The 19,849-nt window shown below is 39.3% G+C and overlaps 1 protein-coding gene and 1 pseudogene across 1 annotated transcript; one reads left to right on the top strand and one right to left on the bottom strand.

Annotated features, from left to right (window-relative positions):
* Nucleotides 1-1,089: 1,089 nt before the first annotated feature.
* On the bottom strand, nt 1,090-2,319 carry LOC142179232 (uncharacterized). Its single transcript, XM_075248962.1, has 2 exons — nt 1,374-2,319; nt 1,090-1,322 (listed from the first exon to the last, which is right to left on the bottom strand). Exons 1-2 carry the CDS (start codon nt 2,317-2,319, stop codon nt 1,090-1,092), a joined length of 1,179 nt encoding a protein of 392 aa, XP_075105063.1.
* A 1,130-nt stretch (nt 2,320-3,449) lies between these two features.
* LOC142179234 (small nucleolar RNA U3) lies at nt 3,450-3,635 on the top strand (annotated as a pseudogene).
* Nucleotides 3,636-19,849: the final 16,214 nt, after the last annotated feature.

A 19,849-nucleotide genomic window follows, 5' to 3' on the forward strand; every position in this document is an offset into this window, starting at 1 on the left:
TAACATAGCATAGGCTTCCCAGAACCCTGAGATGCTGCAATCTAGGTGGTCGACCATAGAACATTTCAAAAGGAGACTTTCCTGCTAATGCTGTGGATGGGATTCTATTGATCAGATACACTGCATTCTGCAGACAAAATCCCCAGAACCTCAGTGGAATTCTTCCCTGAAACTTGATGGCCCTAACAACTTCAAGAATCTGTCTGTGTTTCCTTTCTACCACTCCATTCTGCCGAGGTGTGTAGACACAGAAACTTTGATGAACTACACCTGCATTCCTAAACATGTCTGTACAATGTGAGTCAAAGAACTCTGTTTCATTGTCTGTCCTGAACACCTTTATTGCACTGTTAAACTGAGTCTTTACAAGATCTATGAAGTATTTTATTACAGTAGGTACATCACTTTTAAGTTTGAGCAGAAATATCCAAACCATTCTACTATAGTCATCTACTAAAGTGAGGAAAAATCTATTCCCATCATAGGTAGGGATTTTATAGGGACCCCATATATCACCATGTATCAAATCAAACGCTTTAGAAGCCCTACTAGTACTTTGTGGAAAAGGAAATCTTGTCTGTTTTGCCAAAGGACAAATAGGACAGACATTATTACTATGCAATCTACTCTGTTTTATTATGTGCATCTGATGTGGAACCTTATGTGGAATGTACCCAAGTCTTCTGTGCCATGGCTCTTCTTCTTTGGTGACACACAGTGCTGCGAGGCTTGAACCCTGTCTCTATCACTGTGAGGCCAATAATATAGATCTCCTTTCAGCCTACCAGTCCCCTTCACCTTCCCAGTGTGAAGGTCCTGCATTAGGCAAAAATCAGGAAAGAACAACATATAACAGTTTAGTTCCCTAGTCAGTTTTGATACTGACAGTAAATTATATTTAAAACCTGGGATGCAAAGCACATTAGATATAATCCCTTGATCTAATTCAGAATTTCCTACACAAGAAATGGCCAAGCTATCTCCATTTGGCAAATGAACTTTTCCACCTATACTTTTAGACTGCTCTTTAGGCTTAGAGATCATTTCACTGTTTGACACCATGTGATCTGTTTCCCCTGTATTTACTATCTACTTATCATCCTTTGCTTTACTATCAGTAGAATGAGTTACACTAACTGCATTTGTAAGCATTAGAGGGCCAGTTATACCTACTGCATTAGCTGTTGGCTCAAGTGTATTATCCTTTTGTAGCATCTTCAGAATCTGTTCATATTGTTCTGGAGTGAATTGCATTGGCATCTGCATGCTCAATCCTTCATCTTTCTCTGCACCTGCAAAACTACATGTTGATCCTCTATAACCTGCGTTGGTATAATCAACATTTGGACCTAATGGTCATGTAGCTCCATAACCTGTGTTTTCATTTCCTAAATTATTTCCCATTCCTTGATGTTGTCCATGATTCCCTAGTTGTGCAGAGTTACCAAAATGTGCTGAATTAGCCAATGGCTTTCTTCTGCCCTTGAAATCTGTAGGATATCCAATCAATTGATAACAATTCTCTTTGATGTGTCCTTTCATTCTACAGAATTCACACTGTATATTAAAATTCTTTCTAGATTTCTGCATCTGAGGCCCTTTAGCACTCCAAAGTGCAATAATGTCATTGCCCTCCATTAGTGAGTTGAGACCTGTAGAGTCACGCCTCGATGATCCTTTCTGAGTCTCATCCTCGATAACCATGGCATATGCTTGATTTAGACTAGATTCAGTGGATTTCATAAGGATTTGACGTCTTGCCTGATTATATGAGTCATTTAGACCTCCTAAAAATTGAAGTAGCCTCCGTTGATTCAAGAGCTCAACATAGTCCTTCACAGAGCTAGGAGGCGGCACAATTGCGTCAAATTTGCCCCACAATTCCTTCAATTTTGTAAAATATGTAGAAATAGAGTCGGTACCTTGAGAGATTGTTGCAATTTTCCTATGTAGCTGATAGATCCTCATTCGATTAAGCTTGTCAAATCTTTCACGAAGATCCTCCCACACAGCTCGGGCATTCGATGCATACACTATCCTACTGAGCAGATCTGGTGATACAGTATTCATGATCCATGAAAGGACTATAGCGTTACATGTTTCCCAATCCTCATGCAATGCTACCGGAAATGAAGCCTTGGTGTGTTTACCATCAACAAACCCTAATTTTCGCTTAGCTTGAAGTGCAATCTTCATCGATCTCCACCACAAGCCATAGTTCTCGGATCCTTTGAGCTGAACCCGAATTAGCACTGAGCTCGGAGTGTCTAATGGATGCATGAACAACGGATGCGTATGGTCAATTTTGTTTTCCCCCATTTCTGAATCGAAGAAAATGTTAGAGTTTTGAGAAATCGTCTATCTTCTAACTGAGCTCTAGCTTCTGCAATCGAGTGATGAAGAGGCGTGTTTAGATCTTCTCTGATAGCTCTGATACCATGTCGGAGACTGCCATGAAAGTGCTTGAGCTAAAGCTTGGACATAGTTAGAAGAGAGAATAGAGGCTGAGGAAAATGAGAACTCTTGTATATGTGTATTGAAGAAGGAAGCTACCGTATTAATACATTATTCTAAACAAACTAATCCACAAATTACATAATTACCCTCTACACTATAACTATTTAACTACCATTGTATCTATATCCTCAATACATGTGTATTCCAAACAAATAAGCATATGAGTGAAAGGTAGAAAACAAAGGATAAATTAATGCAGATTGTGTATATGGTGGAATTTCAAAAATAACAACAACAATAACTGCAGGCATTTTTTACCTTTAACAAACTCAAATAAAGTAGCACATGTAATTCCTCAAAAGAATGCCAAGTGTTAAAAGTTGTATGTATCTCTAATCTGGCAAGCTTTAAATCGGATTTTATATTAAAAATTACAACATTCCGATAACATATCGAATTCATATATATATATATATATATATATATATATATATATGTAAATCGTTCCATTTAAATGTTTTAGCTTTTGAATCTCACAGTAAATTTCTCTATCTCTATATATCAGAAAATGTTAGTAATGCCATATAAGACATTAGAAAAATGGGAAAGATGTACCTTAAACTTGAAGAGATTTCTTTTTTGCTTTAAACTGTTACTGCAAATCTAATTTCCTTATTAGTAGAGTCTACATGTATAACTTTTCTTCTTTTTCCATGTGTAGAAAAAATTACAAATGTGTTATAGTTCTGGTTGATTTGGAGAGAGAAGACGTACAATAAGAACCGGCAAAATTTCTCAATCTTCTCAAAACCTACTTTTGTCCCTTTCTCGTCTTGTTGAATTTCTCAAAACTTCCAATATTCCATAACCCTATAGAAATTGTTAACACCAAGCGGTCTGCTTTCATTTTGAAATAGTAGAAAATGAAATCCTGTTAAAAATTTACAGCACAGAGAAGGCATTTATAAGCACAAATGGCGAAGATGAAGTTCACGACCTTACTTGAACAAGATTTGTTCTATAGGCTCGTCTCCACTGTATCCTTGAGTTCTAAGGAGACGAGAAATGAAGTCTGGTTGATGAGACATGGTCATTAGACCAGACGGCCATCGGGTTATGGTCCCGTAGATGATCATTCTCAGCCCCTAACTATGGATGTTGGGATGGTTTTTTCTGCTCTTGGTTTTCTCCATTTCTGTTACTTGAAGCTGGTCTTAAGCCGTCCCAAAAAACTGCTTCAACCCTACATTCACTTGAAGAACCTTCTGGGAAAACAAGACTCCGCATAAACTAAACAATACTCAATGCTAGAATGTAATTTATAAATTCTGATTTGGACAAGACACCTCTACCAAAAGTATTTGTTATTTTGGATTTAAAAAAGAAAAGAAAAATCAATGCTAGAATATTATAAAAATTACAATTTCAAATCTCTCTTTCTCCTTAGGAGTCATTTGGTATGAAGGATAAGGTGGGATAAGACGTGCGATTAAATTTATACCGTATTTGGTTGGAGGTATAAATTAATCGTGGGATAAATTTATACCTCCAACCAAACACGGTATAAATTTAATCCAGACTTAATCCAGGATATCCCATCTTATCCCACATTATCCAATCAAACTTGAAATTATTTTATCCCACTTCCTATATGGTATAAATTAATCCTGGGATTACAATTCCGGGATAATTTAGTTCGCGTACCAAACTACCCCTTAAGAATTTCGAAAAGTTTGAGTATACCTTCATATTTTTCTCCTTAAGATATCACTCATATAAAAGCATAGATAAAAGAATCATGTATAGACATTTTTTAAATTTTTTGTGTCATTCTAACAAATTTCCCCTCTAATTATTGAAAATATTTCATCAAATTATTTCTTGGAAACTATGAACAAATAAACTTTTATACATTGCGTATATAAAATTTTTATATGAAATTACATTGTATCTTTCAAACACCATTAAAATTTTAACTCACTACCAATACCCACTTCAAAAAATCTGTACTTATAAAATATTATTAGGACCCGAAAAAGAAGAAGCAAAACAATAAGCATTCACATAAACAAAAAATAAGAAGAAGAAGCAGACATTTGTACATAATAAGAAGCAAAATTATTGCATTTCACTATTTTTTTAAGTAGCAGCTCAAATTACAAAATGAATCAATAAAAAGAAATGAATATATGGAAAGGAGATGATGTTAAATGAATTGTGCTAGTGGACAAATGCATGTTTAGGTTTATATAAGTGTCTTTGTAAAAGCCACTTGCTAACTACTAAGTAACCGAATAAATAAATAAAATATAAATGCAAATGGAAGAGAGAGAGAAAAGTAAAAGGTAGGGGGAAAAGGAAAAGTTCTGAGGGAGACGTAGAAAGAGAATAAAAGTTACACCGGGAAAGAAATATACCATGGGTAGAGAAAAATCGGTACTTAGGGTGGTCAAGAGGAGAAAAATCTGTACATTGGAATAATGGCTATGTATAAAGTAAAATATGATATGACACGTGGTTATCTAAAATGAGGACACATGAAACCCAAGATGAGAATGGCGGAAGTCCAGATGTAGCAGTTCCGCTTGTCATCAGAAAGGATAACAATCATAAAGGTGTAGTAAATGCTCTGAGCCCGGTAGCATTTACTAGGGAATATTTTACAATATTAAGAGCGATGGTCTGTTATAGAGAATTTGGCATTTATGTTCAATGTTACATCTTCATCAATGACCCTCATAATTGACATTAAAGGAGGGCATGATCCTAGGACTTCCTTCCCTAGAGATAGCTATAAATAGTTGTCACGACCCCAAATTCACCCTCCATAGGATGTCGTGATGGCACCTAGTCTCTAAGACTTGGTAAGCCTAAAATATTTTGCGAAAATACATAAAATAAAACTGAAGCCAAATTCTCAGCCTATGCAATTAATATAAAACTGCAATTCAATATCCCCAAACCCGGTAGATATAAGTCACAAGCTTCTACGAATTTATTCTAAGCGTCTTAATACATTAGAGTCTAAAGAGAAATTAGGAAGACGACATAATAAATATAGATGGGGACTCCGAGGTCTGCAGACGCTGGCAGATGTACCTTGAAGTCTCTGTGTTCAACTAGTTCATAGATACCTGGTCTGATAGGAAGTACCTGGATTTGCCAAAAGGATGTGCAGAAGTGTAGTATGAGTACACCACAGTAGTACCCAGTAAGTGCCAAGCCTAACCTCGGTAGAGTAGTGACGAGGTCAGGTCAGGCCCTACTGAAAATAATAATAAATAAGGCAGAAATTTATAATAGGGTAATGAAGTGACTGAGAAATAAACAAAATTTACAGAAAGATAACAACACAATAATTAGAGGTAAACAACAGGGGCACTCCCGAGGTACCGCCTCGTAGTCTCAAAAGTAAATATACAGTACATAGGGATCTCCCGAGGAACCGCCTCGTAGTCCCAAAAGTAAATATGCAGTATAAGAGGATCTCCCGAGGAACCGCCTCGTAGTCCCAAAAGTAAATATGCAGTATAGGAGGATCTCCCGAGGAACCGCCTCGTAGTCCTAAAAATAAATATACAGTACATGGAGATCTCCCGAGGAACCACCTCATAGTCCTAAAAGTAAATATACTCTGTACAAGGGGATCTCCCAAGAAATCGCCTGGTAGTCCCAAAAGTAAATATGCAGTACAAGGGGATCTCCTGAGGATCGCCTCATAGTTCCAAAAGTAAATATGCAACAGGTAGTCGGAGGAACAACAAATTTTCAGCAAGAAATCTTACAGTTAAAGATTTAAATCAAATCAAGTAAAGCAAGTAATTTAGCTAAGCATGTTGCACATATTGCACGTAAGAGTTAAGGCACATAGATATGTGATACTAGGATAAACATGATCACTACATATTCTAAGGCAACTCAGTTAAAGAATTTAAAAGAAGACAACTCAGTTAAGGAAATTCAAAAGATGACAAATCACCAAGAACCAAATTTTCCATATTCAGCTTGTGTACACACTCGTGACCTCGCTTACACGACGGTCACATATCACGAATGGTTACAACAGTTCCAAAATCCAAGGGGATTTCCCCCATACAAGGTTAGACAAGTCACTTATCTCAAGCCAAGCTCAATCAGTCAATAAGCATGCCTTTCCCTCGATTTTCTGACTCCGATCGGCTCAAGTCTAGTCTACTTCGATTCAGTCAATACAAGTTATAAGAATTAATTCCATATGAAAGTACAGATTTTTCAATAAAAATCCAAAATTTATCTCAAAAATTGTCCGTGGGGCCCACATCTCAAAACCCGATAAAAGTTACAAAATATGAACGCCAATTCAACCACGAGTCCAAAAATATAAATTTTACTAAATTCCGACATCAACTCGACCCTCAAACCATCAATTTAAACCAAGAGAGTTTTCAAAAATCTTCCAACTCAAATCACCAATTAAATATTAAAAACAATCATGGATTCGGGTAATTTGACCAAAATTGAGTTGAGAACACTTACCCCAATTTTTTCCTTGAAAAAACTCATGAAAATCGCCTTACCTGAGCTCTTAAAATCCAAAAATGGGTAAAAATGGCCAACCCCCGAATTATATGTTCTGTCCAGGGATTTTCGCTTCTGCGGGCTTCCAGTCGCACCTGCGACGCCGCATCTGCAGAAATTCCATCGCAGGTACGGATTCGACTTAAAGCCAAAAATCTCGCTCATGCGGACCAAGGCTTGCACCTACGAACCCGCTTCTGTGGAGGGCATTTCGCTTCTGCGACCCTGCCCTAGGCCGGACCTTTCTGCTTTTACGGTCACGTCTCTACATCTGCGGCTCTCTTCTCGCACCTGCGCTCCCGGCCGGGCCAAGCTAGCCTCGCACCCGTGACCACATGCTCGCTTCTGCGAGTCCGCACCTGCAGACAACCCCTCCACAGGTGCGATGACACCAGAAGCTGGAATGCTTCAGCAATTCTCACAAGTCCAATTCTAGTCCGTTAACCACCCGAAACTCACCCGAGGCCCCCGAGACTTCGACCAAATATACCAACAAGTCTTAAAACATCATACGAACTTAGGTGAAGCCTTGAATCACATCAAACAACGCTAAAACTACGAATCATACCCCAATTCAAGGTTAATGAAACTTAAGAATTTTCAACTTCTACATTTGATACCGAAACCTATCAAATCAAGTCTCATTGACCTCAAATTTTGCACATAAGTCATAAATGATATAACTGACCTATTCAAATTTTTAGAATCAGATTCCGATCTCGATATCAAAAAGTCAACTCCTCGGTCAAACTACCAAGCTTAAATATCTATTTTAGCCATTTCAAGCCTAATTTAACTACGGACTTCCAAAATCTTTTCCGGACACGCTCCTAAGTCCAAAATCACCATACAGAGCTATTGGAACCATCAAAATATATTCCGGGGGTCACTTACACATAAGTCAACAATTATCAACTTAAGTTTTTATCCTTGAGACTAAGTGTCTCAATTCATTCTGAAACCTCACCGGGCCCGAACTGACTACCTCGACATGTTACATAACAGCTATAAAGCATAAATTGAACAGTAAATGGGGGAACGGGGTTTTAATACTCAAAACGACCAGCCGGGTCGTTACAATAGTGAGCTCAGTCATCATTGTAAAGGACACAAACTTTCTGGCTCAATTTATACTCTATTCTATACAAAGCTTTATACAATTGTACCTTCTTGCTTTTTGATCTCATCATCATTGTGCCCGGAAAAAATATCCCGAAATTATCAACTGTACCGTTTTATGGGTATACAGTTTGGCCTCCACCGTGGGGCCTAGACAGTCATGCAATTAAATTGATCTTTGCCATTTTTACTAACGTGTTTTGATTACTTTGTCTTAGAAAAAAATCACAAAAATGAGAGATAACACTGTTAACGACACACGCAACCCTGAAATTTGAGGGGATCAGCCTCATTTCGAGGATTCAATCAATGAAACCCGTAGTGAGGGGAATGACGACATGTCGGTGCATGACAGACAGTACCCTCGATAGGTTTGGGAGACAACTACCGATGATGATGATGAGGAGCATGTAGCGTATGTGGTAAGGGACCTACAAGAGCAACATGCAATCATTCTAGGCCATCTCACGCGGCATGATCAGGTTATGACGGAACTGAAGCATGCACTATCAGGTCCTTCGAATAATGTAAACAGAAGAGATCCAATTTCTCCCATTGTTCCCGTAGACCAGATAACGCAGAGAGTCAATAATAACACTCCCATGGGTGAAGTTGGCTCCGATAGGGCTGTGGGGAGCAGATCCGGTCTCAACAATAAGAACGATCTGTTCAAGGATGAACTTTTTTGGTTCATAAGGGAAGTAAAAGCCCACATGGATCAAATCCCGTGTGCGCCACCAGTATTGAAAGGCCCAGACTCGAAGAAGTATAGTCAATTACCGTACAAGCCGAGTGCGGCTCCAAAACTAATCCCAAAATGGTTCAAAATGCCTGAAATTCCAAAGTATGATGGAACTTCAGACCCATAAGAGCATATTACTACATATGCAATGACGGTGAAAAGAAATGATTTAGCTCGCCACGAAATTGAATCTGTGTTGCTAAAGAAATATGAAGAAACTCTCACGAGGGAAGCTCAAACGTGGTATTCATTATTACCCAAGCATTCCATAGATTCCTTCAAGATGCTTGCGGATTCCTTCATTAAGACTCATGATGGGGCCAGAAAAGTACAAGCTTGGAAGGCTGACATATTCAGGATCGCACAGGGAGAATCTAAATTATTACGAAAGCTTGTTACTCGTTTCCAGAAAGAAAGAATGTTGCTCCCGGCTATCCCGGATGAATGGGCAGCTGAAGCATTCACCAAAGGATTAAATCCAAGAAGTTCAGATGCTTCCCGGAAGCTGAAGGAGAGCCTGCTTGAGTTTCAAGCAACAACTTAGGCAAATGTACACAATCGATATGAGTCAAAGATAAGGATCGAAGATGATCAAGTAGTTTCTACATTATCAGCCAAAGGATGGGAGAAGAGCAGAGAAAAATTGAAGGATGACTACGACGCGGATATACGGACTTTGAGGGGCCGGTTTTTGCCCTATGAGCGGACCTAAGGCCGTGGCAGAAACTTTCGGGCAGCAAACAAGTTCATCGCTAACAGAGGGACCTATTGTGGTAGAAACAATAGATCACTCCAGGATAAGGAGACGTCAGGATCTCGGGATCCTTCTTGTTACACCCTATGGTTTTGTACGTGAACGTACATCGTAAGTCAATTGATGTAAGCTTGAAAATGAGATCCTCTTTGAAAGTATATAAAGTGATTTAATGATGTTACGTCCCATTTTTGCAAGCCTTTAAGAGTTATCATTGGGGGACAAATGTTTCTAAGGGGACATGTTATTACACCCCGTACTTCAGACGTCACTGTCATTATAAGATTATCTAATGTAAGCTCAAAAAGGACGGAATCCTTGTACAAGGATAAGAAAGGTTTACCGAAGTCATAAGTAAGTTAAGATGAATATGAGACTTGTTAATCATGATTTAAATGAGTTTCAAGTCATGATACGACTATATATGATGTTTGGATATGATATATAAAGTTTAGAAAAAATCGGATTTAAGTTGCGAAAAAACCGACTAAGGATTTGCCTTGTAATGAAGCTTTTGAGAAATACATTTCGTAAGCTTTATAATGTCTTTTTGGGACATATTATATACAAACTTGAAGGTCTTTGAGTCTAGTTTCTAACGCATTAAAATGTTCTTCGATACTATATTAGAGTAGAGACATATCTACGTTTTTGCGAGATTGCGCAAGTAGCTCGGTTGGGACCCACTTGAGACGACCACCGACCTTATGGAAATTATCATGTGTTGGTTGTGTTGTTTGAGTGAAAAACCATAAGATATCACTTGAAATAACATGGGATATGGTTGTATTTTTGGTTGGACTATTTTGTGGATAAATATATGGTTTGTGGTGGCTGAAAATTGTGAGAAATAATTTGATAATGTTGTGGCTGCTTTTGTTAAGTTTTTCTAGGTGTTAATTAAGTTTATTGAAGAAGAAAAGATGAAAAACAAGTGATTGAAGATAACAATTAAGGTGCTAGACGTATGGGCCTGTTTTGGAAGGAATTTTGTGGATGTTTTGAACTAGAAATAATATAGTATATATAAGTATGATGTTCTGAAGGTTGTAAACTAATTTATGTAATAAGATTTGGATTCAATTTATATCTTGTTATGAGTAAAAATGAGTTTTCCGCTCAATATGATTGTTAAGATAATCGGAAAAACTTATATTGGATTATATTGTTGTTGTTTCTAATATAGGTTATAGTTGTTGTTGTTGGGGTGTTGATGACCCTTAGTGGTCTTTGGGATGTATTAAAAATAGGGGAGTTTCTTCCCGATTTTCCTTAAGCCATACGACTAGCCAAATACGATGGTACGACATTATATGTTAACATCAATATCATTTCACTTGTTGTAGATGCAAGAAGTTGTGTTGAGCTTGGTTGAGTAATAAGGAATAGATCATACATATATGTTAAGGCTATCCATTCTTTCCTTTTGACATGATCCATATAATACAAACGAAATGCGCAAACGCAGAACTTTCATAAATTATTCTATTCATAGAAGTACTAGGGGTGCCTATGTTCTTGATTCCCCACGTGTCCTATTATTATATCTTCTGTTCATGGGTATTAAGAAAATACGTAAGTTGCTAAAGTTTATCCGAAGACATATTGATCTTATGACATTCCGAGAAATCTTACTGACTTACTCCATTACGCATTGCATTCATTTATATATGTACATTGACCCATGACCAGATGGCGTTATATACACGTATATTATATGTATATGGGATATGGTAAAAGGTTATGGCGTTATATACGCACCACCACCTGATCAACTGTTATACGTTGATGATTTTGCCCACAGAGGCTGAGATGATATGATAGGATGCCCTCAGAAGCTTGATAACGTTATGTACGCATATATTTATGCATGGTATGGAATTTATACGCAAATGCATGACATTATTAATTTTTCATGATTCACAAAGCTATTCAGAATTACAGGTTGAGTTCTTTACTCCATATTTCTTTCATGTCTTTTATATACTATTGTCATGCCTTACATACTCGGTACTTTATTTGTACTGACGTCCCTTTTACCTGGGGACACTGCATTTCATGCCCTCCCAATAGACAGGTTGAGAGTCCTCCTAGTAGGCTATCAACTTAGCGGAAGGTGTTGGTGCACTCCACTTGCTCCGGAGTTGTCTATCTAGTCAGTATGATTTGGACATGTATTGATTGGTATGGCGGGGCCATATCTCAAACTTTATGACATTTATGTACTCGGAGAGACTTGTAGATAGATGTCATGTATATGGATACTTGCATGGCCTGGTCGGCCTATGTTTTGAGTATACAAATGATTGTGTCGGCCTTATAGGCCCGTATGTCGCATTCATAAGCTTCTATATCATGTTGGTTCATCCCATGTTGAGTATTCTCTTATGTTTAATTCTAGTTATCTCGTGACGGTCTTCCTGGTCCATTTATCCATGATAGTAGGATAAGAAGGTTACGTTACGTTGGTACTCGGTTGAGTTAGGCAGCGGGTGCCCATCGCGGTCCTACGGTTTGGGTCGTGATAAAGGTGCTCTGATACCACTTTTGTCACGACCCAAACTGATGGACTGTGACGAGTGCCCGAGTTCTACCTATCGAACACCCCTCAGCATACGTCTAAGAAATAAATATGAAATAAGTGTAGGTCATGCATGACATTTGCCCCTAAACTACTGAAAGAGAAGAAAAACCCTCTACAAATCTCCCGTAATAACCTGCCAAACCTAGGAAGCTACGAACCTCCGTCGGTGTCGTGGGTCTAGGCCAAGTCTTCGCTGCCTCAATCTTATGTGTATCAACTCGGATACCCTCACCTGAAATAATATGACCAAGGAAGGCTACAAAATTCAAGCAGAATTCACATTTAGAGAATTTTGCATACAACTTCCTTTGCTTGTAGAACTCTGAGTAGAGTATGTAAATGATCTGCATGCTCAGCCTATGAATGAGAGTAAACCAAAATATATGATTTGACAATAGCCTACATCATGAGAATTTTATATATCACGTTCCGGCGATAATAGAATGGACAACAGAATAATAACCTTTAAAGGTCATTCAGGAAGATGCTTCCCTAAAGCGAGCACCGTGAGCAAAGTTAAGCTTAAGGGACTAAGTGTGCCAGTTATACTAGGTGTCACCCTTGTGCGTAAGAACTTTAGTTATCCTTGGTATAGAAGGGTTACCGCAAGGCGGGTAAGATGGCAGTAAAGATGTGAAAAGACGCCAAAGATGAAAAGGTAACTTTGGAATAGTAAATAAAGAATGCGGTAAAAAGGTGAAAGGAATGAGATTGCATTTATTCAGATCCTACATATATGATATGACTCCAGAACATTATGCAAGCATGACGCCAGGGAGAAGCAGTAAGGGTTCCGCACCCGATGATTTTGATAAATAAGTGGGAATGAACACTTGATACATAAGAAGGTAAGTTAAGACAAAAGAGATAACCCAAGAGGGGTTACACAGAATATAGATATGAGATTGGACCAACGAGTAGTTTGTAGTTGATTCAGGAAGAGCCTAGTTATGGCTAGACAAGAGGTTATAGACAAATCAGCAGATCATGCAAGATAAACGTAGTGAACCGCATCATAGGGAATTTGGTCTCTTTTATACGAGATCGCAATCGTTGAAATTTTTTTAGATAGGAGTTAGGGTAATTAAAGGTACCGTATAAGTGTTACGGAAATAAGAGAGAGTGCCACTAAGGAAATAATCAAAATTTGAGTTCAGAAGTGACCTTACAAGCACAAGGGCACGGAGGTATGTAACTAAGGATATTTGTAGGCGAGTAAGAACATCGACAATTCCTTCGGGTATATAATGTAATAAACTCGCAACTTTGCAAGAGCCAGAAGGTCTCCTTAAGTACTACAAAGAAAGACTAGCTGGGGAGAATGAGAGAAGAGTTGCATAGGCGCCGGTTATGGAACTTCAGAGTGAGGTAAGTCTCCTGTCTAACTCTGTGATGGGGAAATTACCCCTAGGTGCTGTATATTGACGTGTGCTACTTGTTGTGGGGGCTACGTACGCGCGAGGTGAAGAGATCTTGTATGTAGCTACATTCATGCTGTTGTCCGGGTAGGCTTAGGTTCACATCATGCTATAGCTGCACTATTGAGCAGTCTCTCGCCTATTAAATTGCTCTATTTTACATTACTACTTGATACTAGACTTGCTATTGTAGAGACTTCATGAGTTCATGATTTGTCACCGAATAATTATACTCCTCTTACGAAATGCTTCTGTGATATATATGTTTCGTTGAAAGTGTTGTTTTTGTAAAAGAAATTATGACTCACACGTTTATTCATGAGTGGGGTCAAGGACCCGTCAAAGCTTCTTATTCTAATGGGATCGGCCCGTTTGCCTCGGCAGGATTTATGTACCACACTCTCATGGGAGCGGGTCGTTCGCCTCGGCAGTTTAATAGATGCATCTATGGTTCGCATCGTTCGACCCTCAGCAGTGCACAATTTAAATTTTATGTTGGATCGGGTCGTACGCCTCGAAATTTCCTATATCATATCCTTATCGAATCGTGCGTAATCTTTGGTGAGAAGCCAGTGTATCTGTTAGTTTTTCCGATTTGAGTTATGACAACCTATATGATGAGATCCACTATATCTATATATATATGCTCCAGTAAGAAGGGAATTTCTAATGGAGAGCCTGAGTTCCTAGTAAAGAGGGGTATTTGTACCACGTGATTTATTCTTGTTTATCTCATTTATTTACTAGGCCTTATATTTACTTACCTCTTTACTGTACATGATATTATTGGACCACTAGTAAGTGTCGATATCGACCCCTCGTCACGACCCCTTTTCACTACTCCTCCGGGTTTAGGCTAGATACTTACTGGGTACACGTTGATTACGTACTCATACTACACTTGCTGCACATTTTTGTGCAGGTACATATGTGACTAGCAGTCTTGTGAGAGCAAAGGCGTGTATGCATGCAGGGACTTACGTGAGCTGCATTCCATATTATGACCCGCATCTGGCAGAGTCTCTTTCAGAGTATTTATATTTTTTCTGTCCAATTTTGTGTTCTGGACAGATGTTGTATTTTATTTTTACATTCCTAGTTGATGCTCATGCACTTGTGACACCAGGTTTTGGGGTGATTATGGGTTGCTCTGTATTCTAATTGTTAAAAATATTATTAAATACTTTGTAAATTCCATCTTTTACTATTTAATTGAAGGAAATATGATTTAAAAAATATTTACATGAGAACCAAATCAATATTTAGTTTTGGCTTGCCTGACAACGGTGTCCGGCGCCATCACGACCTTTAATGGATTTTGGGTCGTGACAACATGGTATCATAGCGCTAGGTTCACTTAGGTCTCACAAGTCATTAGCGAGTCTAGTAGAGTCTTGCGGATCGGTACGGAGACGACTACAAGGTTGTTAGGAGCACTTCCCTTCTTGATTCCTCATCGTGCGAATTGATTCTTTTGAGGCTTGTACCTTTATTTCTTTCCTATTCAATCTTGTGCAACGTGAAGCACTTGTTATAGATTGTGAAACAAAGAATTGTCATGGCACTACAGAGGTGGTGCAAGATATTTCTGCCGGCGTAATTGATTGGGCTATTACCGTCGCCTTGCGGAAGGTCGTTCTGTCGTTTCAGCTCAGTATCAGTATTATCTAAGGTTTTGATATTTGGCATTGATTGCTATGATGATTCGTGTGTTGCTATCTCACAGTATTTGTGTAATGGTAGGGCGCTTGCCTATGCGTCAAGGTAGTGAATAACTTGAAAGGAGGTTTTACTCAGTGTATGATTCAGAGATTCAGTATTTTATGTCCAACGGAGGAAAGGCAATCGAACTAAGAATGTTCAGGTTTGGGTTGATGGAGTAACGAGACTTGGTATTTGCGAATGTGGTGGAATCTCCATCCATGAAGTGGTGTCGTCTTCCTTGATTGAATGTGTTAAGTTCGCCGGTGTTATAGCCTTCTTCAAATTGCCTTTGGGGTAGGGTATTGTGAATGGTGCCAGGAAAGCGGCTGTCATAGGTCGCAGTGTGTTGTGGTTTAGGATCAAATCGGTGATCCTAATGTTGATGGATCAAGTAAGATTATCTTCGGAGAGGTATAGAATTGGCGGCGATATGTTGGTTCAGGTGCTACAGAGATGGATTTTTATTTAGCGCAACAACTGGGCAGCGAAGGATGAGGAAGGACATGTGGGAGGTGTCTTGCGGTGGTTAAACTTCTAGAAGGCCAAGTGTAAGAAAACAGAAGTCGAGTATTGCTTAAAGGAGAAGGATTTGACCAAAGTGGGAGAGTGGCAGAGTATCATATGGGTTATGTGGTAGGATAACTACATGCCTTAAGAAACGTTTAGGGTGATTTAGGGTTCATGGTGAACAATGACTAAGTCTACGGGATTAATTTGGAAATATTAGCCACTATACAGAGGAAGGTTGGATACGACGGAAAAGGAGTTGCTTGGTATGAAGAAGGATACAACATGACTTTAGATTGGAAGGTATTATCGCACCTTTAAATTATGTCAATGAGGAAGAAGGAATCTTGGTGGGCTCCAGGGCTATGTAATTGTAGCTTCAAGCTAAGGAGGATAGCCTCACCGCATACGATTGGATTGCATGGCTGTTTACTTGGGAGGTTTCTGGTTATCGGCATATTGGTGGGTTATTACGGCTAAGGAAAGAGAACATCAATGATTATTTGAGAAAAGCATTTGAGGAATGTGTGCTATAATTGGCCTTATCAATATATGTTCAAGATTTGGGAAGACTCAAGATTTATACTTCGTGTAGATGTGATGTACAAGAAAAGGCGATTCAACATGGTGCTTCTTTGAGAAGGCGTTCATGTGCTAACAGAGCCTTGGAGTTGATTATATTCGGGACGAAGTCAGAGTGGGTGGCTCTCAACAATGGTCCTAGGGGATTCGAAGTTAAAGTACGATGTCTAAGGATTTCGAGTCAATAGTATAGTTAAGTATCGAGTTGTTGTAGTGGAGTATGAAAGAGACTTGGAATGTTCTATGTTATCATTGGGTATGCAGTACAATATTGGGGGAAGGTAAGAAGTAGCTTCAGATTCGCGAAAGGTCTTGCAGAACAGATGTACCCGTTGGCGATGCTATTGTTCGCTCAAGGGGGCTATGATATGGTTGGTGGGTTTTGAGACAATGTGGTCTTGTGAAATGGGGTCACTCAAGACGGGTGAGGATTTTGGTTCGTTACGTTTGAATGGAGCTATTATTATTATTATTATTATTATTATTATTTCTAAGGCAAGTAGAGAATAAATTGGAAGAAACAAGGTATGTTGGTAATGGTTGAATCAACATGATTGTGGCAGTGATCAGTTTCTTTAGCTTGAAGTTATACCTATAGTTGTGGTTGTACACTTGGGCTTGAGCGCCACCACCACTTGGTTGATTTGGGAGGTATTTAATTCAAATGGCTTTGTTATGTAAATGGATATGGTTCTCCTGAGACGAGTAAAGTGAAAGGTTTCTACATGATGAAGTTTTGTATCCTATTAGTAGTCCAGGAGTTATGATGAATGCTCTCGCGTATTGGTAAGATGGGTGCAATGAGCGGTATGAAATTAGAAAGTTGAGGATCAAGATTGCAGTTCGGTGTTGACAGGAAAGTCACGAGCTTGGATGAGCAAGGAAGGATTCAGATGTTTAGAGTAAGCCACGTATGGACATTGTGGTACTATTGCGTAAGTGGGAATTTGTGCCTGGAGGGCGCTCAGTTCATTTGGTTGTGGAATGTGGAAGTTTGTTCCAGATTTGACGGATGTCCTTGTGCGTCATGGGAAAAGGGGTTATTGTGGATCCTTGTAAGGTTATTATCCCAGTGCGGTACGATTAGAATCGACTTGATGTCCATAGATGGATCTAAATGTGAATGCGGGCTCTATATCAGGCCGGATGTGTTCATTTCAGCATAACGTTGTTTTCGGAGGGGTCTTCGGGCCTTGGATGTTTCTTCTGTCGTCAGCTATTCCATGTAATCTATATTATGCCAGGTGGGTTGTGACATGGTTTGATTATTTGCACTCATATTGAGATCCCGTATAATTTGTGGTGTTGTGAGAGCAGGAAGGCTCTCAAGATATGAGTCATTTATTGCACCTCAGTTGTGCTTAGGTTTCATAGCTTATGACGCTATCCGTCTCCCCAGGATTTGTATTATGCACTTCGCGTGCTAGTGGTTGATATTCGGGTATTTCGCAGGTATGAACATTTTATCTCGATAAGTACTTCCTTATAAATTATTATGTATGGATCGGGTGGCACGCCGCCACGGGTATATTATGTGTGGATCGGGTGGCATTCCTCTACATGTATATTTTTTGAATCGGGTTGCATGCCGCAATGGTATCATGGTTGATCGGGTTGCACGCCACAACTGTGTGATGTTGGGCACAATTTCCCATATCTATTATTGTGTGTTTTGCTTCTCATTTTTTGAGGAAGGTTCATAACATCTTTTCGGTTGTTTAAATTAGTTAAGTGGGTTGAGTATTTTCCAGAGTTCGTTGTCCTTATGTATCACATTCTAAGTTAATAGCTTGTGGGCCCATTGTGGCATCATATGAGATTTTTGGCAGTATCTGAGGTGGCTTATTGCCTAAGCAGTATATACTGGGTGAGACTAGATTATTGGACCTGGGATTAATGCGATCAGAATTACATGAAGCATACTAAAGAGCAAATATCGTTATTTGGTTCATAATGAGGTAATGCTTCTTGTCAAGAGAAAAAGCTCACTGATTTGTTGACTCGGCAGTTGGTCATGAATGTTTACACATCTCTTCCATCGTAGCAGCATTGCGAGAGTTTGAACATGACTTATATGTGTCTTGATCTATGTTGTGGGCATCATTCGTGGAATTTCTGCTATTGTTATCGGATAATATTACTTTGGTCATGTGACTTACTCGGTGCATGGTGTGAATTCAGTAGAGGTATGCAATTCAGTATTGGTGCATCGTGTAGTGATCGATATGGGTTGTATGTTGGAAACAGGTTTGGTAGAGAATTTCAGATGTTGGAATTTGGCTTTAAGGCTTATTTGACTAAATAAAAGGGAGGATCTTCATACTGACTCAAGCTAATGTGATCAACTGGGTTGTGGTAACACGTTTAGGTGTACGTGGTGCTAAACAGTAATTTTGGACAACTCCAGAATAGTTCTTAGCATGTTCGAGGACGAACGTGTATTTAAGTGGGAGAGAATGTAATGACCTGACCGGTCGTTTTGAGATCTAGCGCGTCGTTCAATGATTTGATGCCCTGAGCAGCTTCACTTCAAGTATTATCATTTGTACGTGTGGTCGGAATTTAATTTCGGAAGTTCAGAGTTGATTTGGAAAGAAAATTCTAATTTCGGAAGTTGAAGGTTTTATCTGCGAAGATGACAGGGAGTGGAATTTTTTATATCAGGGTTGGATTCTGATTCCGGAAGTTGGTGTAGGTCCATAATGTCAATTAATAATTGTGTGCAAAATTTGAGGTCAATCGGACGTGATTTGATAGGTTTCGGCATCGATTGTAGAAGTTTGGAATTTCAAAGTTCATTAAGTTTGAATTGGAGAGTGATCCATAGTTTCGATGTTGTTTGGCGTGATTTGAGACCTGGACTAAGTTCGTAATGTATTTTGGGACATGTTGGTATATTTGGTTGAGGTCCCGAGGGCCTCGGGTGAATTCCGGATGGTTAGTGGATCGAGTTGGACTTGAAAGGAGAGCTGAAGCATCTGTTTTCTGGTGTAACCGCACCTGTGAGGTTTTGGCCGCAGGTGCGGAGCCGCAGAAGCAGCCAAAAGGGCGCATAAGCGGAACTGGAGGGGGAAGGCTGGGACCAAAGGTGCGGCCAAGTTTCGGCAGAAGCGGAACCGCACCTACGTAAGTAGGGCCGAAGAAGCGTGGCCGCAGATGTGCAACATGGGCCGCAGAAGCGTGATTCTTCGCAGATGCGAGGCTTGGAGCCGCAGAAGAGGTTGCCTTACCGCAGAAGCGGAATTCGAGCTGGGCAGTGAGGTTTCTTTAGAAACGGGATTTGGCCCACTTTTCTCCCATTTGTCACTTGGTTGGGTGATTTTGGAGAGCTTCAAGTGGGGGGTTTCATCATCTATGTCAAGGTAAGTTATTCCCATCCATTGTAAGTTAAGTACATGGTTTTTATATGGCTTTAAAACATGGAA

The sequence above is a fragment of the Nicotiana tabacum genome, unplaced genomic scaffold (assembly GCF_000715075.1).
Source record: "Nicotiana tabacum cultivar K326 unplaced genomic scaffold, ASM71507v2 Un00423, whole genome shotgun sequence".
NCBI lineage: Eukaryota > Viridiplantae > Streptophyta > Magnoliopsida > Solanales > Solanaceae > Nicotiana > Nicotiana tabacum.

Bases quoted from the DNA above. Each gene is read 5' to 3' on its own strand.
- LOC142179232 (XM_075248962.1), bottom strand. From the start codon at position 2,319: ATGGGGGAAAACAAAATTGACCATACGCATCCGTTGTTCATGCATCCA. The intron at 1,323-1,373 runs GTTATGGAGCTA...ATACCAACGCAG, and splicing joins TTTAGGAAATGAAAACACAG to GTTATAGAGGATCAACATGT.